This window comes from Aplidium turbinatum, chromosome 5, assembly GCF_918807975.1.
Source record: "Aplidium turbinatum chromosome 5, kaAplTurb1.1, whole genome shotgun sequence".
Lineage (NCBI taxonomy): Eukaryota > Metazoa > Chordata > Ascidiacea > Aplousobranchia > Polyclinidae > Aplidium > Aplidium turbinatum.
This window is the reverse complement of record NC_137476.1, coordinates 22,701,501-22,720,886: the sequence shown is the minus strand read 5'-3', so window position 1 is coordinate 22,720,886 and position 19,386 is coordinate 22,701,501. Positions and strand designations below refer to the sequence as shown.

At 35.8% G+C, this 19,386-nt stretch overlaps 1 protein-coding gene across 1 annotated transcript; it reads right to left on the bottom strand.

The window, feature by feature from the left end:
* Window positions 1-97: 97 nt before the first annotated feature.
* Window positions 98-17,106, bottom strand: LOC145770513 (uncharacterized). The gene is made up of 13 exons (XM_082582182.1): window positions 16,889-17,106; window positions 16,542-16,709; window positions 15,633-15,797; window positions 12,083-12,299; window positions 11,518-11,617; window positions 9,466-9,580; window positions 9,167-9,300; window positions 7,882-8,014; window positions 4,634-4,782; window positions 3,959-4,131; window positions 3,033-3,187; window positions 2,655-2,891; window positions 98-2,232 (listed from the first exon to the last, which is right to left on the bottom strand). The coding sequence occupies exons 1-13, from the start codon at window positions 16,952-16,954 to the stop codon at window positions 490-492; spliced, it is 3,555 nt and encodes a 1,184-aa protein (XP_082438308.1). The 5' UTR covers window positions 16,955-17,106; the 3' UTR covers window positions 98-489.
* Between the last annotated feature and the right edge of the window lie 2,280 nt (window positions 17,107-19,386).

Here is a 19,386-nt window from a genome sequence, read left to right as displayed (position 1 = left end):
AAATCCTTACTTACCTATAACGCTGCTTTCTCTGCCTCTTGATGTAAAAAGCGCTGATTTCAACTTCAGTTTAATCTGGTTTCACAGCAGCTTGGCAACATTTCACTGATTTATTTGTTGTACAATAGTAGGTAAGTGCCATGAGAACGTGCAAAAAACTAAACAAGAGCATGATATACAGCCTAACATGAAAAACAACAGTTTTACTCTGAACTTCAATAAATTTAAAAGCCGAGCTTTCAAAGTGGTTTCAAGATTTAAAAGAAAAAACTAAAAATAGCCTGCGTTAAAATAAAGTTTAGGCGTCTAAATTTTCTACTAAACTACAGTATTACAACAAATATGTGAAAACGCATTCAACTATAAGTCACAGTGTTATGCCTAAGGCACCTATCTAATTTTGTGTCTGACAGAGGACAGCAAACGTATTGCGCAACACAATCCTCGATATTTGATAACAGGGATCGTTGTGTTGGGCTTGTGTCAAATCTATACAATTTTAAATTGTAAGGCATACGTCATCGATTCAGATTGTGCGTTGGGTTTCACTAAAATTCCAGCCATCTTTTCACCAGGACCAGGAACGTACTTCCACTCGTAGTTTCCTTGTGAAGCTGTCGTAGGTGTGATTGGAGTTTTTCCGTCAACAACCAACATGGCGTCAGAGTAAGGGACTACTGTCCAAACGTTTGGTGCACCAATCGACTGTTGAAAGTGAGCTAGAAAAATCTTGACAATTGCTTCATGATTTCTTTTTATTTCCCCTGATAAAGGACTCAATAAATCTCGAGCACTTGAAGTCCAAACACCGAAGGTGGTCGGGAAAACTGATAAACAGTCGCTTGGAGCTGTCGCTTCCACTAAGGTGTAGATCAACGGTGACAACTGGCCGTTTGAATCGCTAAGGCTGCATCCGTACACAACCATCATATAAACACCAGCTTGAACAATACGTAGTCGAATCGAAGTAGAATGGGCGTCCGCTTTTCCCAGTAAGACAAAGTTATCAAAAGAAGCGTTCGGGTTTCCACCGACGGGAAGTAGTCTAGCTTTTAGTTGAAGAGGGGATTCCAACGACAAGTTCATTTCAAAATCTTCTCCACCCTTATAGATTCTCGTTGAACCACACAAGTTTAGGCCTATCTCGTCGCTTATTCCAGCCATTCGATTTGACATGCTGAATTGTGAGTTTGTGAAACTGATGTTCTTCAGACCGTATTTACCAAACGCTATACCAGAAGGTCCCCATGATCGACTTGGCGATTGCGGTAAAGCGTCAATTTTAGTATTCGGTAGTGTTTCGGGATAGACAAAGGTTAAGAAAACAGAGGGTATGTTTTGAGTTTGATCCCATTTTGCAGCGTAAACTTTTAACGCAAACACTGCATTGCCAACAGCATCAACAGGCGTACGAACAGTGACAATGGTGTGCTTTCCTGTGGTTTGCACACTTGTGTAAGCATTTAAACTTGAAGGGATGCTTGGGCAAGAAAAATCAGCTAGCATTGTCAAAGGCTTAGAGTGGCTAAAGACAATGTGGCATTCGCCTTTTTCATCGGTTTTCAAACAACCATTTTTCCAGTCACATTTTTCAGTTGGATGACAAGAAACTATGCTCAGTGAAGATTCAGAAAATGTTGGCTCCATTGGACCTAGTCTTCCATTCGGAACTGCAGGAAATGGTTGAGTCTCTTCTTGCTGTTGCCTGGAAGAAACCAGATAATAGCAGAAAGGCACGAACGTCCCAGAGCTGGTGTCTGCGACATTGGAATATAAGGCGAGAGCGTAATTACCTTGATGTGGCGTTCTAAGAGCAAACGTAACTTCGGAAGAATCAGGTTTGACGTTGATTGTGTGAACGACGCGGTCTGACAAAGTCTCAGGTGTAGCGGAAGAATCAATTAAGTCATGTGAAAAGGCCATAGCCTTGTCGCTTGCCGTGATGCACATTGTCACTTTTGCTTCTCCATTGCGGTCGCACTCAATTATCGGTCCCAGATGCGAGATAGGCTTGGCTACGGTTTCCGAACCGCTTACAGTTGGTCCGTACACTGTACTCATCTTAGGAAATGGCGGCAACACGACAGCATTTACAGATTGACCTTTTATGTCAAAACAATTAATCTGGTACATACAAATGTTCGTATAAACATCTTTTTCGCTGTATTTTGTTGAAAGACCGAAGATCTTGAGCAAATACTGGCCTTTGGATGGTAAGAAAATTTCAAAGTTCTGCACAATAAATGACATTATACTTCTCTGCATATTTACGTTTAAGGTAGATATTGATACCGAATCGTTGCAAACCATACAAACTACATCTAAAAAGATGCATTCAGACTCTGTGACCTTTTTTTCCATTTTTAGAAAAAAATTAAAATAATTGTGAGTCGGAAAAGAAGTCTAAAGAAATCATGGTATTCAGTGGTTGGCTATCAAAACTTGCATTGTAGATATCGTCACTGTGTTATTAGAGAAATAACTTTTGGAATTTGTTCAAACAAAACACAAACTGGTTTAATGATTTTCAATTTTGTGAATTTGTTATAAATTGAGATTTACAAGACACACAATGCATTTAACCGTAATTTACCAATCACAATTGATGTAAATTATTTTAGACATCAAGTATCTAAAACGGTGCATTGAATTACCTCTGTGTCATCTTTGGAATAATGAAGGAGGTGCTGTACAAGCTTTCCAGCATGTTGAGTGCTTTGCATGTTGCGAGGCCTCAAATCTCCTTTGAATTTTGCATCAGCTCGGGCAAACGGGGGAATCCTTAATTGAACTTTCACGTATCCATTCTCGTCAGCATTGATAATCCCCTCTTGGTGTGATAACTGCTCCACATTTAGTTTGTAGAAAAGCGGCCAAAGCTTTGTTGATTTCTGAAATAAAAAATAAAAAACAATTGTTTACTTGAAGGTAAGTTAAGAACTGATACTCCAAGCCTCTTAGGCGCATAATTGTGAGGTAGAAAAAATAAAAAATAAAAATCTTTTTTCAAAAAAAGCAGAAATTGACTCTACCTCAAAGTCTTGTAAAGTGATTCGCTTTGGAAGTAACTGCCAATCTGGTTCATCTGGGAAGTGTGTGTTAATCAACTGGTCGGCATCCGTAAGAAAATAGTGTTCTTCATACTTGTACTCCGTTTGCCAGCTTCCGGATGATACTTGCTCCTCCTCTGCAACAACAATAGATATTGTGAAATCTTTCGAAATATATGATTCGAATTTCGAGAAATGTTGTGAATTTAACAGGAATTCACTGACAATGGTAACAAACATACAAGAGAAGTTTTATTCCTAATCACCGAAACCTTGTTCTGTAGCCTCTCGTCAATTACATTTCTTCAACATTCAGAAAGGATAATTTTCATACTCATGAAAGTCTCCTGTAATTTTAAAAATCTTTTCCAGGCATATTTTCTGTTCATGACCCTTTGTATATTGTAGTTAGTCTTTCAAATTCAGTTTAACTCAATACTTTTCAAACTTCAACCCGGATTTTACTTGGTCCACTGCCTTTCTTCCATTTATTCTTTTTAAAGGTCAACAACCTCTTCCTAATTCATCTCTGTTTCCTGCGATGACACATTCATATTGTTTTGTTTTTTTTTGTTCTGATTTTTCATTCATTTAACCGTTGGTAGTAAACCTACTTCTTCTAACTCTCACTTATGATCATTCCATCATTGTAAAAAGTAACTCAGCATTGAATTATGAGCATCGCCTTAATCCTATAATAAGCTTTAGTCAATATAACGTGCATACGACAAGAGAGCGAACGATCAGTGAACCTGTGTGCTGTCACATTTCATTGTAGTTTTTCTTTGTTTTGTTGTGTTCCGGTTAATGTCCTGTGGTTTGTAGGTATATCAAGGGCCTTACCAAAGACCCAGTTCTCGTGGTAAAATTTAGAAAGTTTATAATTTGTTGAAATTGCACTGTCTTACCAGTGATGTGGCGAGCACCCCAGTTGGTGTCCACAATTCTCCATTGTCCTTCAATCAGCACAGCATTCCAACTACCTCGGAAAGGGTCATTTCTTCCAGTAAATTTGTAATCAGGATAGTACCCGACTCCTTTCAGAAAGCCGGTTATCAGCTTTCCGTGCAGCGAAGCAGCTCTGTGATAGGTATAAGTTCACAACATTTATGTATATATACGACCTAGTAAAGTATGGTTTCAGACAGAAAAAAAACAGTACAATATAAACCTATTCAAGAGAATGTCCAATTATGATACAAGCGCTATCACACTCACAGGGCTACAAGAAGCCGGGGTATGACCGTTGAGACCTTCATTAAACCAGTTATCTTTATCAGGTACTGTATATGAACAAGACATTCCGTTTGTAGCAGAAAATGACAACCAATGATTACACAAGTTTTGCGGTATTTACACAACTCGCAGAGTGCACACACCGTACGTCAGATGTAATAAAGTTTATGGACACATCAGTTAAAATTCTAAAATATAATCTAAGGAATTCTTTACCATAAACGACCAATTGCTTGTCCTTGCCTGATTTAACAACTTTTAGTGATCATGAAATAAATTATAAACATTATCTCATTTCGTTATTTTTTGTATAAAGCGCCTGAGCAATGTAATTGTTCCCAAGTTACCCGCATAATCTAAGGAAGAGTGATGCGTATGTTTTTCTATCCTCTTTGATGGCAAGCAAGAAGCCAAGTGGCGTATCTTCTTCAATGTTTAAAGGAAAATGAATAGAGTTGAGATCTTGTGCTGTTATCCAATGAAACAAGATACGAACCTATAAGAAGCAATAGTACAATCGATCACCGATGCATAGCGCTCAAGTCCGCTTTCCCGCAATGCAGGATAAAGATAAACAAATAAACAAAACAAAATACAAGTTTTTCTATAAAAACATGCCCTCGGAATAGCCTCTGTTAATTTGTAGCTTAATTAAAATTAATTCCTAGCTGTGACGTCCAATCACCACTTTAGAATGTGACGCTTTTGCCCCCTTTTTTAATGCCGTTGGTCCGCTGCAGGTCACCAGGGAAAGAGCGTGGTGCACTGGTGCAAGAAACGGTACCTTTTGACGATGGCAACACTGTGTAAAGGACCATTTAACAAATAAATCTTTTTGGAAACAAATTTGAAGTAGATTCTATGAGAACTAGTGTGTTTCACGTGTAAACTGATTCGTATTAATGTCGTTAACTTTATCTACACTGGTATAATTTGTATTGTATTATGTAAAATTTGTGTAATGTCAAGTTAGTATCCAAACGTCTAGAGTTAGTATACAAAAGAAGAGCAACCTCTGAGGATAGAGGAGGATATGTCATTCAAATGCGGAAATGTTTTGCATTAAATTTATTCATAAAATCTAAGCCATAAAATATTAAACAGACAATCTATATTCATAATACGCACTACATTGCTGCTCTAAAACTGTCTTATATACTGTGTATGAAGTATTGAAGGCTACTCATATATACAGCACAGCGCCATTTAAAAACACACTCTATTGTTATTTGTTATTAATCCCTTTTCCAATTGTAACCAAACAATACTAGTTCGTATTCGGATAAACTTATTTCTAAGCGGCAACAAGACATAAAAAATATTAAAAGTTTACACAATATCAAACTCAGGAGAGATTTTACAACATATCCGACGTAAGCATTTATTGACAAGTCTTTAACCGTTTTTTTTTTCTGTTATAGGCTATAACTTTGATCAAGTTATTTGACCGAATGTCACTTTAAATTTGTGTTTTACTGAGTTACGTACAGAAAACACTTGTCATCAAATTTTTATACTGTAGTTCTACTTTTTAGACCAGGGGTCACCAAACTTTTTCTCTGAGGGCCGGATTGCTGCGAGATTAACAGCTGTGGGCCAGATGCAAATTGTGAAAAGATATACAACTATTTAGAATCTCCATTGACTTGAATTGATCACAATAATAGAGGTGGAATAGCAAAGTTGTGATGAAAATCGAAAGGTTGCTGGAAAAGTTATCCCCTGCTGTGATACACTACAGGGCATCGTGCTCTTGAAAAAACATTACATCTTTCCAAATTTGGCCTAGGCTGTCCCCATTTGTGGTGGCCTAATGATAAACAGCAACGTCAGTCCTTTACAAAAAATTTGGTAACTTTTTTCCTTAACAATTGTAGTGCAGCTGTTATTTCCGCAGCACGTGGCGGGGCGGATGAAATCAGTTCGCGGGCCGGTTCCGGCCAGCAGGCCGGAGTTTATTGACCCCTGTTAATTTAGACAATCATAATCTATAAAATGTCTTCTAAGCTACAACTTTAATAACTAACATACTGTATATGCGAGCTAAAACCCTTTGAAAAACATCCAAAATGAGGTTTTATGGAGGTATCACTTGTACTTAAGACCATGCTCCCGATATCGCGCAAAGTAGATGGTAGTCACTGTATTTAAAAGGTGTTTACAATGAAAGCTAACACCACAAAATATAAGGTACAGCACTGCTGCTTCAGGCATATATCAACGCATCTCAGCTTGCCTTCCATTAGGCACTACGCCCCGTAATAACAGCTGACGCCCCGTAATAAAACTAACAAAGGAAAATGTTGGCTAGAGTCCAGTTTACGACTTAATGACCTTCAGGTTAACTTGCCTAATCTGTTTTTACAAAACAGTGGAATTCTTTTGACAGGTTACTCTTGGAATAGAAGGCTGATGAATCAAATTGCTGTGTGTATTGTGCGGCTTTGTTAAATTAGCTGTTTTCAGTGTAGTTTACACAGGTTTAAAAGTTTTTAAATCGCAAAGTAATCAAAAATTGATTTATTTCTATGAATATCTGAAGATTTTTAACTTTTATGTAAACTAACTGAAGTGTTGGTGAAAGGCTGAAGGCAAGACAGGTCACGGTGACATTCCTTTAAGCAACGTTTTGTGGTGTTACCGCAACAAAAAACGTGAAGTTGTAGTTTTGACCAGACTAAAGAACGTGTGCAAGCGTATTTATTATACTTTTCAAGCGTGAACACCTGGCTTTGATTACTTAATGACATAAATCGTATGAACATTCAAAATGAAAGCCCACAATATTTAGTTCAAACAAAAGCAAAAACGCCAATTTTGCATTGATTTGATGTGTAATTGTGTCATATAATGTTAACAATTTGAGATGACAAGTTCAGTAGGATCCAGTCAAAATTGGTAACTTTGACTGGCAAAGCGAACCATAATCATGATTTTTGCAACTGTGGGGAATTAATAGGCTATAAACACAGTGGCGTATCCTGGTTGATTTTTGTAGGCATGCAATGGAAGGAAGGTCATAACCAATGAAGGGGGTCTGGGGGCATTCCCCGCCCCCCCCCAGGAAAATTTTGCAAATTTGCCTTAGGTTTTATAGCTTTTCTTGCAATCTGAGCCTTACTTAGCTAATAATTGTTTGAACTGTTTTGCGAAAAATGAGGTTTGGAACGCACCATGAAACCAATGTCTTAATTTTATATCTTTATCCTGCATTGCTGGAAAGCGGACTTGAAGCGCTATGCAGCGGTGTATGGCCTTCAGCATACACCCGACCCGTTTTCTTGATGATCTTTTAAACTACTGTGCTTAGGTCCACGTTATCGTCTTACAATATTGTTACTTTAGTAAGGACATTTAATTTATTTTTACAGAGAAATTAAATAATTTTTAGTACAAATTTCTATTTTATGATAAAGTTATGTGTACTTTAGGTGGATGAAAGCGAATTTAGACTTCTTACATTTGTTCAGTGTAACAAAAAATCTGTATTTTTGAAGTCTTCAATATAAACTTGTTAACAAACAAGCTGTAGCCCAGTACCGGTAACGAAAAATGTGTTCTTCTATTTTGTCAGGCAAATTAGATTACATCTTACTTTTTCTATTTCGGATAGTTGAGTGATCAGCAGACTTTCCATTAGTATCGCGAAGGTGACCGCCTCACTCGTGACCTTCTCCATATTCACCGCATATTGCTCCAAATCCCGGAAGAGTTCAATATTTTCTTCGCTGAAGTATAAATAACCAATAACCATTGACAAAATTACAAACAAATATTAAATATTCTAAGTAAATATTAGGAAATGAAAAGCAGAAATAACAAAACACCGTAAACACCACCGTTAAAATTGATAAAAAAATCAATACTTCCGCCTTGCCATAAGGCGATATTTGCCCAATTGAACAAATTGATTAACTGGTGCCAAATCATTCAAGTATTTCCAAACAACAAAAAACCATAACATTCATATATCGAAGAAAATTATTCAACATCTTTTCATGTGAAGAGTCGTATTAAATTTAATCAATAACTGTAATTTAATTTATAATTTAATAAGAGTCGTTTTACATTCAATTTAATTTAACTATTCTGGTTTGAGCAGACTAAAACAAAGGTAACTTGATCACTTGCCCTAAATCGAGAAAAGACATGTCTTTTCTGCATTTTTTCAAAATTTTCTTGCTTGCTCAATTCCATTTCACTACCCTAACCGGCGACATTGGGCACGCAGAGTTTCAACATTGTATTTTAAGGAGTATTTTCGAGTCCTTTAATAACTGAGCAAATAACGCAATACTCCAAAGGAAGCACATTGCTCACTCAACCATTTAACAATACACTCACCAATTTCATTATGAATTGAGAAATGAGGTGAAATATGCCTTGCAGACTAAAGGAAAGGAGGGACAGCTCAAATGGATTTTCAAACTTTTAGTGAAACACTACATAACATTATTCTAACCTTCCACAAATAAATTACGGAACTCTGTCTGCGGTCGTAAATTTTTTTTTTTAAATTTACTTCACTTTTAAACCGAGCTTTTACAGAAATCCAGTTTTAATTTAATGAATTTGGTCAAATACAAAGCGTGAGTCTTCATTACAAAAGCAATATTGGGCCTAAAAATGCACGAAAATAAAGGACCAAAACAACGTTAGATTTATCAATTGAGGGAACAAATGCTGCAGAACTTCTGCCGAAATTTGTTTAGATATAATTAACTTTTACAATGTACATTTTTCTTAACAGATTTTGCTTCGTTAAAGCTTTGGTGATCCCAAAAGAAAAACTTTTTTTCTGCATTCGCTACTAATTAGAACACACAAAAACGCGCCCATCAAAAAATTTACATATGACGTATAGCACATGACGTGTGTACCTGTACAAAACTTCTTTTTTCGTCACGGGAAGAGACGGCTCTGGAGCAATGTTAGTTGCGCTTGGGTCTAGCGTAAGATCTCTTAACTTTGGTTGTTCAGCCTCTGGAATTTCTTGACTTGCTTGCTGGGTTTCCTGATCAAACTTCACTGTTAGCCTGAGCCCTATTTCTTTTAAAAAAGATAACGTTTGTGTATTTTGCTTTATATTGTTAGCCTATATAGATATTGCTTAATTTTAACATCACTTCTTTAACTTTGACTAAGTCGAAAATCCACTTGATTGCTGGTCGATAGTTACTTGAAGACCAGCAGCTGCAGCCATCTTTTTCCTTTTCAATTCACTTCTTTGCTTCAGTTTTTCCTTCAAAGATTGTTGTCTGCGCTCTTTGTCGTTTTTTTGCAGTTCCTCAGCTCTGCAGAAATAACATCAAAGTGACAACCTCAGATTCACAGTATGCCTATAAACAGGAATACCATATCCCATTTATTTTTAAGATTTGTGCTTAGATGAACTACGTCTCAGAAAATATTACTGTCCTTACTGCTCCTAAGATATGTCCTTATTTTCGACTTGCATCCTTATTTTATTTTCAGCAGTGTCGTCAATGTTGCAAATAATACTTTTTTCCATCATGTTTAAATGACTGTTTGATATTATTATCGCTGGGTGATTTGATGTAATCTGGCTTCTTGATGTCAATTTGTGGTGCAGGCTACTTGTGTTATTAAAAGAACAGCCTTCGTAAAAGGTCAGTTAAATCTCTGCCACAAGTAAAAGTAAACTTAGACGGCCGTGAGATACACAAATTAATTTGTAAAGCAAGAAATAGCTGGAAAATATTTTTTCTGGTAAAAAATATAGTGCCGTAACTGAGTTGACACATGTGCTGACATTTGAACTAAATAATGCAGCTTTTTGTTTTCCTTGTTATTGAGTGCAAATCGATGGTAGCCCTGCTTGTAAGCTTTCCAGCAAAAACATGTTCGTTATTTGATTGAAGAATAAACAGTCTATTTATGCTGCATGGTAAGAAAATTTTCTATAAAGCAGGACAGGTATCGAAAATGTAAGGAGCAATAGATTTGGCATAATATGAAGAAATTTTATTCAAATTATTTAACTTTTATTCTTAAAAATGTTTTTAATATATCACATTTTATTGAACGCATGGAAATACAAGACAAAAACAAGCCTGTTTTCAAGATATTTAATTTACGATTGACTATTAATGATTTCTGCTTCTTGAATGGTATTCAGGTGTAGAGATGTGCCTGTGGATTAAAGATTTTAAAAAGTGAATAAAAACGCAAAGAAGCCATTCTTGGTGACTACATTCAAGTGTGTCGTAATATATCTTGCACAAAACACAGCTACATGCTCTCAATAGATGTCGAGCTAACTCCCTTTCGACCCTTGCCCACACAGACTTTCACTGCTCGACCACAGCCTAGGCTGCATTTTTGCTACTCTTCGGAATGCATAATTCTAAAACTTCATAGTTTCAGACCTTCAGCAATATTTATTGAACTCATTTGTTGTTATACTTCTACGTTTGTTGAAAGAACTGTCTGTGGCCATGTTAGCATTGGAAAATGTATTCTGTTAGAAAGCAGCACGGACAACACTCTCGCAAATCGGATGGGAGCCTTGATAACATTTCGAACTAGGTTTAAATTGTAAAAAAAGTATGCTAATTTTTATACATCGGTAATATATGTAGACTAATATTTGTTCAACGTAACTACAGTATATTTCATTTAAAATAAAAAATCTAATACTACGCCTTCTCAGTTCAGGATAAATGATGCATTATTTCATGAATCTGTAGTTCAGAGTAAAAGACTCAAACTTTTGAAAAGAAATATCGGGATTGAATTAGATGATGCTTTTGATCATTCAACGTTTCAAACTGCATAAAAGGTTTCGCCGTTTTTCCTGTTTGTTTGCACGCCGCTGTATCGCATATTGTTACTGGTGCTGTTTTCCTCCGGGTCAGAAAAATGATCAAAAAATTGAAAATTATTTTTTCGTTTCTAGCAGTGGTTGTACGTTCATCTGATGAATGCAAAAATAACAGTAATGCTTTTACTTTTACATTCATCAAATGAACGCTGTAACTACTGCTAGAAACGATAATATTCCTGATAATTTCCCAAACTTTTCAGTATTCATGTTTTTCCATGATTTTTGAAGCGGTATCCAGCTTGACTTTTGACTTCTACTCAGCACAAATAGGTTTCACTTTTAAAGTAAGACAGGTGGAATAAAATATGACTGTTTAGCCCATTAGAGTTTTATCTCTCTAAAATTGACTGTGTTCATTTAAGAAATAATACTTTAAAAACTTACGCTTTTTGTTGTTCTTTCAGCTGATTCATTTGCATTCTGACTTGCTCAGCAACATGGTCCTGCCCTCCTTTGGCAATGCCTCTCGGCTTTTCTTTTGTGACTAGAAGTATAAGATAAGCCATTAGATGATGAAACGTACTCAATCAAACACCAAATTACCCTTTTTTTGGCATAATATTTATTTTATTTCAAATTTGTTGAAAGATACCGTAGCCATGCCTAGGCCACTGTCTTAAAGATAGCTAAACTAAGTGTCTTATGTAAACCTAAACGAACGCATCAGAGCACCTTCATCCCAAGCTTCCAAAAGAAAACTTTTAAAACTGTTTAAATACATTTTTGTAGTCCCAAAGATTTGCAAAAATCTTTAAAGTTAAAAACTACATCATTTGTTTTAAACTTTTTTCAATCATAGACTCTATGCAGCCCTCGCTCTCGAACATAATGTAAGTTACATGCTGGACTACCTTTCTGTGATTACCTGCGCTGCAGGCTCCTTCCTATTTGTCACGTTAGTCATCGTTACCTTGTACGGTACACTACGCCACAATCAACGTTTGCTTACATTTGTTATCAGCCATGTTTCTTTCTTCTGAAGTCGGATCTTTATTTGGTTCTGGTGGAGCGTGTTTAAATTCAGATGTTTTATTATCACTGTGAGAAGCAATTGGTTGCGTGTTGACAAATTGTACGTGACGTTCAACTTCTTCAGTGGCTTGTGGCAAAAGCACGTTTTTTGTGAAATTTTCTAAGTTGATATCGGATGGTGGGGCAATATTCTTCTGCAAAATAGTACAAGGTAAGCTACTAAATTGAAAATTAGATAAAAAAGTTTTTTGTTCAGTAAACTACAGCTTAATTAACAAAAGTTTGTTGAAGATTTTTTTGAAAAAAAATGCAAAATCAAACTTATAAAAAAAATTGTTCCGGATAGGCCATAAATTTTCTTTGAAAATATTTGAAGTCATACTTTTTTATGACCAAAAATAAAATAGAAGTATATTTATTTTGCATAACACATATCTTTTGGGTCTTAATAGAATGCCCACGCTATTGTTAATTATAACCAGCCACGACGTTGTTGAAATTTAAGACTGTATCAAAATATTTTCTGAAATCGGCTGTCATGTCATATCTGGTCACATTGAGATTTTATCGTAATTATTGGCAGGAGCAAAAGTTGATTTGAACAGTGAATTTCCAACCAGTAAAAATACACGAATGACCTAAATTTTGTTGATAAAAAAATAACAAATTCTGTCTGTGGTTTTAACGAATCTTTCTACCCAGACTCTTACGACCAATTTGTTGAAACTTTAAATAAAACGTGGCTATTCAAGGAGCAAGAAACGATTAATGAATTTGTAATTTCTTTGAAAACTGTGTTTAAACGTTAAATAATAAAGCACTGACAAGTTTTGAAACAAAATTGAGATTTGAAATATTAAGTAGCTTGTTACGTTTGCTAGTATGAAAATATAGTGAAGCTTTGAAACCTCGTGAATGAATCAGCTCATTTGTGTGAGATACTGGGGGTTTTCAGCTTGAGACTCCGATTACCCAGATCGGAGTGCACCAGTAGTAAACCATCGAATTGCGATTAATTTGAAAGTAGCTCGATGAAAGATTTTCACAATAGAAATTTGATCTCTAGTTTGCCAAGCCTGCTCCACTCATCGTTTAGTTAAATTAGCTACTGTAGATAGATCCTAGCACTGTTAGTCTTATTTAGTCTCAGCACAAATCCACAACAATAACTGAAAAATGCACTTTAAACGAACCTATAATCCTCACGTGGTGTGTAACTCTCAATGTTTTCCGACTGTAACATACTACAGGCCAGTTCAACTGTTAGTTGAAAGGAAGTGTTCGCTCATTGAATCAATATCTGCTATTTGATTTTACTTCATTGATTGTTAAATTGACATATCAACGGTGAATTACAATTTAATTAAGTTGATGATGACTAGCCAGTATGTACAAAACAATTTGATATTATCTGAAAACCTCTTGCATAGTTACCATAAACTATTAAAGTATCGAAAGATTAGTTGACTAAATTGATAGTAAATCATTTTCTCAGTATTTCTCTATTTGAGATGGGCGTTTGCATTTTATATGAACAAAACACAATAAAGTTACAAAAATAGAAAACTCGTTTTCGTTTGCATCTCTAGAGCCAAAGGTTTAGTCTTTTACCGCTTAAGGGTTACTGAGGTGTGCACGGACTGCACTGGAGGAAAATTAAAGAGGAGTCAATCTTTGGTCTCATTGTTCAATACAAGCAAACCTTCTGCCATTTGATGGAGAAAAAAATGATACCGTACAGCCTTTGCTATTGATAGAGTATAATTTAAGATTTGTTCAAAATCACGTTTATTGCTTTTCAAAAAGCATTTGACAGTATAAACCGCAAAGCCTGGTTTTACATTTTGAAAGCTGCTCATGCAGACTACCACCAGAAGTAACTTGAGAAATCAAAACACTATACAATAACCAACTTGCTTCTGTGTTAATAAACGGACAAGAATCATTTAAATTCCTTGTAACTCGAGGTATCCAACAAGGTGATAGTTTGGTTCCATATTTATTTATAAACTGACAGAAAAGTTACCTCTCTACCCAAATTATATTTATTTGTAATAGCCTAATAGTAGGCCTAGATTACATGCTGAAAAAATCTCGGAATGTAACAAATGGTTTAAAAATAAGCAAAAATTCTTTTCTGTATGATGTGGCAGTTGCTGATGATGTTACTATGCAGAATGAAAACATCAAAAGTGACCAAAGCCATGTTGAAAGATCGCAAGAGCTAGCTGAAGACGTTGGACTTGTAATTAATGTGAAGAAAACAAAGTATTTGACTATTAATATTCTCAAGGGACACTAATTACAAATCAATGGACTAAACATAGAACATTCAAATCAGCTTACCAGTAAGCAATCCTGGGGCTTACACAAATCCAAATCAGTTTAAATATCTTGGATCACAAATTGAAACATCTGGCGCGGACATCCAAAATCGACTGCACAAAGCAAATGCAGTAGGCCTAATAGCAAATTTACAGAATAGATGGAACAGTAGTTGTCAACATCTTTAAAACTGAAATTATATCAAACGCTTGTTCTTCCCGTTTTTACATAATATGCTTGTGAAACATGGAAACCAACATTAAAACTTCAAAATAGCATTAACACATTTCACACACAATCATTGAGAAGAATTTTCAAAATTTCATAGGCTGAACATATCCACAATGTCTTGTTATATGGTGCAGTAGGAGAAAATCCCATGCTTCGACAAATCAACAAACGTCAACTTCTCTGGTAGGTACACTGAATACGACATCCAATAAACTCAGTTTACAGTGAAACTCTGCTACTATCAAAACTGATCCACGACAAGAGAAACTAAGGAAGACCAGCACAAACTTTCATGTAAAGGTTTTGATTACTCACAGAGCACAGCCCGGAAGAGCTGCGACAGTTGGCTGAAAATCGCCAATTACGGAGGCTTTTATTTGACACTATTTTGCACCCTACTGGTAAGAAATAAATTATTACTATAATTATTATTTTTCAATATCCGACACACGAGCAGAGACGGTTGAGGCGCACAAACCCTGGTTTCGGTAGAGACGTGCCGATGGGGAAGTTTTAAAAGCGTCGACGACAGAAAGAAAGGAACAAAGCCTAGTTGTAGGCTATTCAGTTTTTAATAAATAAACATCAATAAAAATTATAATCATTTTATGAAAAAGCTAAACAAGCAAGTTTTCTTGTAACCTTGCAATTGCAATTTGTAACATTTTATTTTTTTATTTTCCTTTTATATCTTAAATTTTTCTGAAGGTGTTGCGACCGTGCCAAATTTCTTTCAAATCAATAACTTACTTCGGTCTCAAGCACGTTTTAACGTTCGCGTTTTGTCGCTTCTACCCTTTTTCTCGACCTTTGCTATGTTGACGTGTATTGTTTTGATATGATGGTCAGAAATAAAAACAACTGAACTGAACTGAACCATAGTAAAATTGGTAAAGTTTTTGCAAATCAGTTTAAATTTGATAGCGCATGGGAACTGGTGTTTAGTTTTTAAATCTGCTCAAAATACGTACCGGTACTGGATTATTGAGGTCTTCTTCAAAAGTATCCGTTTCGGTATTTGTGCCCCGTAATAGCTCTTCCTTTGATAACGTAGCAGGTAAAGGAGGTGGTAGAAGTACATCAGGTTTTGATGTATCATACCCAGCACCCTTCACCTGAGAGGAGTTGCTGTTCTCCTGAACATGAAAATGCAAGTTTGTTGGGCGCTAGTTCATTTCTACAGTTGCTACTAATTCAAACTTTTGTGGTTGCAACTGTGGTATTGCTGATAACGAAACAATACATGCCATTGTGCACAAACAATAAAACTATGTTTCACAAGCAAATTTTTATTTCAAAAATGGATATTCATTGTAATACTGTATAATCGTAACAAATATGCTCGTGTACTATACACGTAGTCGTAGACTCATAGCCTTCACGCTATACTGGCATCGATTCAAGTCTATGCGCAGACATCATTAATAATAAATAAATGAAGAAGAAATGAAGGATTTTTATAAATTTTATAGTTTGGTGTTTAACAATTGAACAAACAGTCGGTATTTCCTCAGCAGAAGTGACGTAGTTTGGATTGGTGACTGGAATGCCGGAGCCGAAAAGACCAAGCTACACAATCATGCCGTAAAGCGTTTTAATTCTGGAAAGAGAAACGGACAAGAAGTGGAGTGCGATTTTCTGTTTGATTCACATTCAGACCGAGTAAAATATAAAAAGGGTTTCTGGTTTTTGCCTTTCCAGCCTAGACTGGCTTAATGTCAGTCGGGTCTCAATACCTTATTTCTCCCGAAAATAGCAACATACAGCTGATTTTATAAGCTAAGTTTGTCAAAGATCTTTTATCATCTTGTATCCAGAATCTACAAATGTTCCAGCTATAAATATTCTTTTTTGGAGTTAAATTAGTGCTCTTTCCTTACTTTAGAAATCTGTGGTTGTAAAGTTTCGTGCGACGTAGAAGAAGGAAAAAATCCGTTCGTTTTAAAATCTGTGTTTCTTGGCTCTTTGTTGTGCATTTCGAATTCCTGGACTATCACTTGTGGGGGTTTTTGTTGCAGCACTGCTGTTTGTTGGTTGTAAGGAAAAGCCTGCAGAAAAAAAAGATATACACACCTGTTTAATCACCGACAATTAATCCATAAATAATTATTCAAACTTTAAAATAATCTAATTTTAAAGCAAAGTTTTAGTTACAATTGAAGCCCTGGGTGAGAATCAATGGACTCAGCTCCATTGTGTTTTTTTTTATACTTTTCACTTTCATTACCTTTTGAAATGAATTTGCCTGGGAATATGACGCAACAGAAACATCTTTACTTGGTCCACATCCCATTGTCAATACAGTGCTTTTCGAATATTGTTAATATTTTCATCTGTGAGTAATCATTCCACTGTGTAGATTGAACATTTGTAGCTCACAGAATAGTTGACGCAAAACAAAATCATGTAGGCTTCATAAGTAGGTCACCTACCTAGAAACTGCAAAAATACACCTAAACAGTCGGTGCAATGAAAAATATTGGCTGTGCAGCATGGCCTTTATGGCTTTGCTACGTCCTATTTGTATGGTGTTTCATGACTCTACCGTAGAAGTAGAAGGATAAATTTAAAAATGAATTTTTGAAAGAACATAGTTAGTGCCATTAGCTATATAGACGTTTCGTCTTTTCCTGTAAATATTTGACATTTAACATTGTATCAATATTAAATAACCTGGAATAACCTTTTTAAGTTTACTAGTATTGCAGAAGCAATAACTTTGTCAGCTCAGTAGCTTACCGATTCTGGCCACATTTCTTTTATTGTTTTGTAAAAGGAGTCTGTATGTTGGTATTTGTTTTTATCAACCCAACAATGAATCCCTTACGGTTCTTCATTGTTTCTTCAGATCAATTTCATGAGAATAATGTACGAGTAAGTCACGTGAATTGTTTTGTAGGTTTGTGATTAACTTCACGTAACAAATGACAGCACACACAATAGCTTTTGATCCAAGAAACGTTTGGTGGTCTTATCACTATGCTGGTACTGAAAGTGGGTTGTGAAAACATTTTTATATAAATACTCTCAAACAAACAAGCATCGTATTTCTAATTAGGAGTTATTGTATCCGGTTTGCCACATTCACTCTCCAGTTTTGAAACAAACTCTTTCCAAAATCCTAACCTTACACTTTTTAGAGAGTGCACTCTTCATACTTTCTCGATCACCATCCAGGATTTGTAGATGGGTCAATCTAAAAAGATACAATGCCAAAACTGTAGCTGTGCGTTTCAACTCTTGCTGTCATTGTTTTCTTACATTGCACGTAAAATTATCGCAACGCCTGATGTGAACTACTCCATCAAGTTTCGCAAACTAGAAAGAGGATTTTATGTTTTCCTAATTGGGCACCACCATTAGCGTTGACAGGAAATACTTTTTAACCAGGGTCCGGGATAATTTTAGGGACCCGGAACCTTTCCAAGGGGCCGGTAATTTGAAAAAACCACTGCGTATTCTTTGAATAAAGTGCGCTTTTTACAAGCGTCTTGATTTGGGTCCCGAGGATCTCATTGATTGCGGACCGGAAATATTCTCTCAACGCTCCTGGGAACAATAAACATATTGAGCATCTTAACTACAATGTGGATCTGTGTAACAACTATGAAACCAGCTTGTGAAACTCCAAAACGAGATTTAGCCTATGTTTAGATGTTCATTGACATATTTTTAGCAAGTATATCTTCACCATTCTTTTCTTTCTCATTGTTTCTGGCAACATTACTTCTTTAGTTTAATTCATATATTTCTTGCTTTTCGTATAGGCTGATAGCTCACATTACAACTGTACTGCGTGCTCGAACCAATTTATATAAGGAGAACTAAGTACCTCAATCTGACTTCATCATCTCGTTCCATCTGTGATTGTAGAATTTTTAAACGTTTTAAGATGAACAAAGTATAATGTGCAATTTTGCGTTAAGTTCTTCGAAGATTCATTCATTGCAAAGATTCCCTGGTGCTCGAAAAAAAATAGTTTGACGCAAAAGCAGGTTTCAAACATCACATTAAATCAGTAGCCTATAGTTCTGTTTTTATTGCATCGATAAATACAACTCTGTCAATATTTGCTATCACTGATGCGTTGCAAATTTAGTAAGCATTTTCACTGCGTCGCATCGAAAAGAAAATATTGAGAAATAATGACTTTTAGTTGCCTTTTTAAAAGTTCAAAGTAATGATAGTCACTATTTAGGACCGGACCTTAGAAGCGCCATCTTAGGACCAGACCGCAGTTTGAGTTTATCAACCGCTGGCTTACAATACGAAAGTATTTTCTTTCAACCTTAGAAAACCAACATAGACTGCTGCAGCCTCAAGTTTTAGCACATGGAAAAAGTTTAAAAAGGTTGTTTTTCTCCTAGAAATAATATAAGCACTAAGCTACTTGTATTAACAAAAACGTTTAGTTGCGTATTTTTGTTAAAGCTTTGGTACCTCACAGACAACTCGATGAGCAGTTATCTTATTCACATATTATGTAAATCAGATTAAGGCTAGCCCTACTGATTATGATACGACGGTAAAATCTTCCATAAAAAAAAAAAGTTTACTGATCCTCCTTAAACTTATCATTGTTCAAATGCCTTTTAGTTTTCTTACAGATTCCTGGACCTTTAGTACCTTATCGACTCAGAGGATGAGCATGGGCTTGCAGACATAGTGGTTTTTATCTTGGGCTTGTTTGATTTACAATGATTTACTGAATTAGATAGCTTGATC

Coding starts and splice junctions, on each gene's coding strand:
- LOC145770513 (XM_082582182.1), bottom strand. CDS start 16,954: ATGGGATGTGGACCAAGTAAAGATGTTTCTGTTGCGTCATATTCCCAG. Junction 8,015..9,166: donor AAAAAAGAAGTTTTGTACAG/GTACACACGTCA, acceptor TTTATACTTCAG/CGAAGAAAATATTGAACTCT. Junction 2,233..2,654: donor ATTCCAAAGATGACACAGAG/GTAATTCAATGC, acceptor TTTATTGTGCAG/AACTTTGAAATTTTCTTACC.